Consider the following 6,383-nt stretch of genomic DNA (forward strand, 5'->3'; position numbering starts at 1 on the left):
TAAGAGGAATTAAACCCAAGAAAGCCCTATAATATGGCTTGTTTTCATTGGGGTCTTCTGTACTCAATTCATCAAAACAATTAACGACAGACGAATATACATTATTATATGCAAAACATCATATAAACAGTTGGAAATCAGGCGGAGAGATAGGTAGGCTTGACAGGTTGACAGGCCTATAGGCTTTCTTTGAGGACCTTCGCCTATATAATGACATGCCCAAAATAGGGACGCCATGCAGGGTAATTAACGCTGACTATTTTACCGTGCACGCAATGCAACAGCGTTACCTGGCGTGTCAATGCAGAGACAGCCACGTCACCAGACATCGGGGGGGGGGGGCTCGTGTTAACGAGCTAAACGATCACCATCGCTGATGAGCTGAAGCGCCCAAGCTGCTATTCTTGGGGGCCATGTTTTGGTTCCCGAGCAACCGTCTTGTTGTTTTTGTTCAGTTCACTGCACTGACATGTCCCCCAATCCCCCGCCCCTCCTCCCACACCTCACCCGCTGCTTCACACCACCCACCCTTCACCCATCCCAACCCAACAACTCCAAGATATTCCTGTCCTTTTCAGCGACACTGTTGACGCAGTGAGGACAGCCGCGTCACCATCGGCCGGGGAGCCCCCATGGCTGAGGGGGGTGCCCCATCCCTCCGCCCTGTGCCGAGTCTGCCAACATGCAGACAGGCCCTGCATGGCTGATCATGGGGGATCTTGGGGAGGGGAGGGCGCAATCCTGTCTGCCGCGCCACACGAAGGCCCCTCTCGCCTTGACATTAAGAGCACAAGCGCCACAATCATCAGCCCTCTGAAACACCCAGGCCAGAAAGAATGCCACCAGGAAACACCAGTGGTAATGCCTAGTGAGCGAGCCACGACACAGAGGTATCGGCAACATTTCTGAGACAAATATGCCAAGACGAAGCCGCAACGTGGGCCCTCGAGGACCTAAGGGGGCTTGCGTGAGAGGAGAGATTTGATGAATTCTGGGAGCGTTCCGTGGATTCCACCCTCGCGGGGACCTTTTGGAAAGAGAATGGGTCATATGCAAATGGCATGCACAGTATGGAGGAGAAGTTTCCCACAAACTGAGTGTGAAAAGGGCTCTCCCTCCCCATGCCGAGCCGGCTGAATGGGCCTTTTCTTCTGAAAGTGTATGAGGTAGAGCAGGGCAAACTGCAAAGGTAACTAGGCTCTTTCTCCTCTGGCTTTCTCACCAAACCCCCCCCCCCAACACACAATGGCTCATTTAAGTATTCAGCCATGCAAACCCCAATAAAGCACATCCAAGCGCAGTTAAGGGGGTTAGTAAGACTGACTTGGGGTTTAAAACTTCTTCTTTTGCGGAGGGAGAGCACCTTTTTATAAGCTAATGCTCGGCCTCCATGGGAGCGGCTAATGATTAAGCCGCCTTAACAGAGGTGGGAGTGTGGTCGTACATCAAATGGTTTTCATTCAGCAACATGGTCAGGCGAGGACAGGCCTTTTCCCACACTAGTGTAAACACTTAACGTAAAGCAGACTTAATAGATTGTTCAACCTGTGATGTAAAATAACTATACTGAACTTTGGTCCATAGAATAAACACTACTATCCTGGGAATTGCACTTGTGTCCTATGTATACATAGAAATGCTGTCTATACTGTACTGCTTTTTCCAAATAAAATAAATATTATAAAAAAAAAAAGAATAAACACTACTGGGGAAAGAAAGGTAGCACTCATTGAGTTTCTAGTTTTGTGAGAACAAAGCCCTACAAAACTATACCATCCAACAACTGTCACTGACGCAAACTTAGTATGAGTTAATAAACAAAACAAAACAAAAAAACAAGCATCGGGCAAGATGGCTGCCATGAGCGAAGGGTCCTTCACTGTCACCTGCTGGAAAACATTCTTCTCTCTGGATACCTCAGTCAGTTGCTGGCCGGCGCCTCCCATCCCCCTCTCCTCAACTCCACAGGGAACACACAGCCCAGAGTTGAGAGGTCAGAGGGATGGACGGAGAGGAGGAGGAGGAGGAGGGAGAGGAGTAGATCCCCTCCTCAGCCTCCTCCTTTTCCCCTGCCATTGAACGGACTTAAACACAAACACAATCGGACATGCTGGAAGGTTTGACAATGGCACAGGGGGGGGAAAGTGAAGTCATACTCTAAGCACGCATGGGTGCCTAGGTCAGGGGGCAATCAGCAGCTCCCCTGGCTACTGTGTCTTAACCTCCAAAATAAAAGGACAGGCTCAAGAGGGAGGCGCTGAAGGAGGGGCTGAGAGTAGAGGGAAAAGGGTGGGTGGGGGCAAAAGAGAGAGGTGTGGAAGCTGGGATTTTCTTCTTCTTAATGCCCGATTTATGCTAAATCTGTGCAAGCTCCACAAGCACAGTGCGTCACATCTGTGACGTGATGTGAGCTTGTGGGTTGGCTATTTCCGACGCACGTCACCATCGTACGACAAAGTATACACGTTGGGCTTCACTTGACACTTTCAATTGAAGCTGAGGAAGTTGATCTTAGGCACCCAGATAAATGAAATATTTCCTCTTCTGCTAACCTCCTCACACAGCATGCAGGGGTGGACCTTTTAAATGTAAACAGATGTCTTTTAAAACAGAAGTGGCATGTGGGACCACAAGAACCCATCCACACCTCCCCTGTGGCCCAAAGCTCGCTGCTCCCACTCACAAACTGTATAGCTATTTTTTCATTGTTCCCCCACAACTTTACAGCATGTGGTTGCATTCAATATTTTTTTTAGAGGGGGAGAAAATGAGTCCAGGGCACTAATTATAGTTTTACCAGGCCAATAAAGATCCCCTTCTGAATCACATGCCTTTTTTTGGGGAGCCGGGAGCAAGGCCCAAATCCTCCCTTATTGATTCATCAAGGTGTGTGTGTGTGTGTGTGTGTGTGTGTGTGTGTGTGTGTGTGTGTGTGTGTGTGTGTGTGTGTGTGTGTGTGTGTGTGTGTGTGTGTGTGTGTGTGTGTGTGTGTGTGTGTGTGTGTGTGTGTGTGTGTGTGTGTGTGTGTGTGTGTGTGTGTGTGTGTGTGTGATAGAATGAGAGATAAATGATTCCAGTGATAATGTCAAATAAACAGTAGGCCTAATCCAAGCTACCTACTACACGCATTAATTTCAGAGTTCCTTCAGACAAACGCTCCAACCACTCCTGCCCTCTCTCTCGACACGCATCTATACCAAGCTGTCCGGCTCGCTCGGTGCCCCCTGTTTATTTTTGCTAAGAATGTTAATACCGGCCGCATTCCTCTATTCCCAAATTGCCGTGTTAAATTACCATTCCGGGGGAACGGCTGCTATTCCTGAGGGGAGCTGACTGGGGAGAAGCGACAAAGGAAGCTGCAGTATCCCACCAATTGCAAACACCTGTCGTCCTGCGGGCTGTTAACACCTCCCTGTTTTACAGCTGTGGCGGGAGCTCACCTTGATTTCATCGCTCTCCTCTAGCCAGGGACAGACAGACACAGCAGGGTGACTCTCATACTTCATGGTATATGGCCCTGTCTCTCATACTTCATGGTATATGGCCCTGTCTCTCATACTTCATCGTATATGGCCCTGTCTCTCATACTTCATCGTATATGGCCCTGTCTCTCATACTTCATCGCATATGGCCCTGTCTCTCGCCAAAATACAAACTTTCAAACGAGGGTCCTCAGCCAAACACATATCAATTCCAGGGTCCTTGACATGAAAAAGAGTTTGAGAACCACTGCCTTAACAGTTTTAGGCAGCAGAGATGTTGATTTACATGACAGATCACCTGTCGCGTTGCCAAAAGGTGGTATAGGAAGTGAGGGACTTTGAAGAGGGGGCTTGTTTGCTCAGTGAAGCACATGCAAATGAGACAGATGTAAAAGACATATAATATGCGCTCATTTAATGTGTGACAGTTGCAAACAACAGATGACATTAGTAAACATTGAGGGAAGTGACAAATTAAAGCAAACTCCCTTGAATATATAGGCATGCCTATTTAGGCTATAGTCAAGTTACAAATGTGCAATACTAAACTTCATTTCACGCTGGAGAGATGCACACCTTTTCCGCTGAAGCCTTATCTCAGGGACCACACCTTGCAACCTTGCAAGCACAAACTGTCATTGGCCTCTCACACTGACAAATGTATGAGCACTCACATCACATGTATGGGCTACAAATTACACACACACACACACACACACACACACACACACACACACACACACACACACACACACACACACACACACACACGCACACAATCATGAACCATACAGAGGCTTTGGATTAGCCTATACTTTTTCTACCTGCAGTAATTGCAGATTAGCCTATACCACGCACACAAATAACCCTTATTTTCAACCACAGATACAGTATAGGCCTATACATCCATTCTTTTAATGAGAATATTGTTCACCCGTTTTAGAAAGGTTTAGATTTCGGTTATTAAACCCCCGTGATTCACATCAGGTAAATATGTTCTCAGTTCATGTAAACTACACTGGGTGGCACAACACTTGAACACTAATCTGAGTGACAGGAACGCTACAAAAAAATAAAAAATGAATGAAAAAAAGAAAGGAAGTAAAACAAATTAATTCAATCATTCAAAAAGGTAAACATTTGTAGACTACACGAAACGTTTTCATAAACATATAAGGTTTAAGACCATGAGAAACCCACCGTCTATATGCCAAAAACGGACTTAATATTTGTCACGAATTGAAACCAAAACCCGAGAAGCAACAGTCAAAACGGGAGATAGATGCATATGACTATTCTAACACACTTTTCAGACCCGAATAAAAACTAAATCTAAAAAAAAAGAAAAGAAAAAAAAGAAAACGGAATAAGAAATAGAAGAAATAGACTGCATGAACAATGGAAACAAAAATCTAAGCAGGCTAAATAATTATTCCTTTAATGTTCGCATCGGTACGTCCTCTCCTCGTCCCTTCTTGTGTAAGAAAATAAAATGAGGATCCCCAGAGCGCTGTCCTTATATAGGCTGTGCTCGTCCCGTTATACGTTCCATTCCATGCATTACACCATACATGATCTGTCTTAAAAGCTTTCGCAATCTCCTCCGCGATGCGAAACTGTCCTGGGTCGGTTCAAATAGGCAATAATATGCACAATGAATCATCTACAAAGGATTACATATATTGAGAAGTTATATACGACCAATTGAAAACAAAATAAGAGTAAACGAACAGCGCGTTTATTATGTTTTCAATTCTCTGACATGATGAACATGATTTTATTAAAGGGAAATCGGTTGAATCCGATATTTTTCTTTCTCTCCAGTCGTCAGCAACAGTGTCCCTCTATCGCTACCTGCTACGAGCGTCCAACATACACACACACACACACTCACACACAACAGTTGTATTTGTCTTGTTCCCAGAAGAGACGCATTCACATCCACTGAACTGAACAAATGAAAAATATCAGAATCTGACACAAACTGTCACAACAACAACAAACATCTCTCGAGGTCCGCATTGTAACAATCAGGTATAGGGACGTTCTTTTGATCACGCGAAATTTCGATCAAGGTCCGATCAGTTTCATAACATAAAACACGAAAGAACATGTAAATCCCATTTCGCTTATACTTAAAACAACTGGAAAAGTGATGAAATGAATGAAAGAAAGGGGAGATAAAGTGCACACAAAAGCTGCTCCGCTCACATAACGGGGTTAGGTGCGCATAACGGTCCTCTCGGTGCGCAACGGACCGCTAGGCGGAGAGAGAGACGCGGTCCAGGTATAACGGTCCACACCACATAGGGGCTTATAATACTGCGCTCACAGGATACTTTGCCACACTCCAGCACACCAAAAAGACCACTTAGGAGCTGCCAAAGTTTTCAGGGAAATTATATCCAGTTTAGAAACGCTCCTCGGCCGTTCCCTGCGCGCAAAACAAGTTGTTTTTCCACTTACCGCTATTCCTCCTCGGATTCGCCTGCTTTCTGCGCTTACACCTGGGGGCATCCGCCATGATCCTTTCGCTGTGTCTGGTCTAAACGCTGCTTTGGAGAGTCACCTCCTCTCTCTCTCGCTCGCTCTCTCTCTCTCCCTCTCACCCCGCCGCACCTCCCCGCACCTCCCCCTTCACCTCCCCGCACCTGGTTTACGACACACAGCTTTACGACATCACCTTCCACACCTCCCCACCATGCAAAGCCCCAGGACCATTTCACATCCAGCATGATCCCCCCCCGCCCCCCCACCCCACCCCAACGTCAATATGAAAATATACATCCCCCTCAGCACTCCGTGCAGGTTCCATTTCAGGTATTAGTATTACCCAGATCAATGGAAAAATGGAAAATATTCACTTGGACCTCCAAGTGAATATTTTCCATTTTGTTGCGA

The 6,383-nt window shown here is 46.2% G+C and overlaps 1 protein-coding gene across 1 annotated transcript in view; it reads right to left on the reverse strand.

The window, feature by feature from the left end:
* The window catches only part of zeb1b (zinc finger E-box binding homeobox 1b), a gene marked incomplete at its 3' end in the record, with an annotated part of 69,525 nt that extends 63,460 nt beyond the window's left edge, over window positions 1-6,065 (reverse strand). Inside the window, exon 1 of the mRNA XM_079489817.1 lies at window positions 5,949-6,065. Within this exon, the coding sequence (XP_079345943.1) occupies window positions 5,949-6,006 (58 nt within the window). The 5' untranslated portion in view covers window positions 6,007-6,065. The remainder of the gene's footprint in view (window positions 1-5,948) is intronic.
* Window positions 6,066-6,383: the final 318 nt, after the last annotated feature.

The sequence above is a fragment of the Electrona antarctica genome, assembly GCF_951216825.1.
Source record: "Electrona antarctica genome assembly, chromosome: 20".
Lineage (NCBI taxonomy): Eukaryota > Metazoa > Chordata > Actinopteri > Myctophiformes > Myctophidae > Electrona > Electrona antarctica.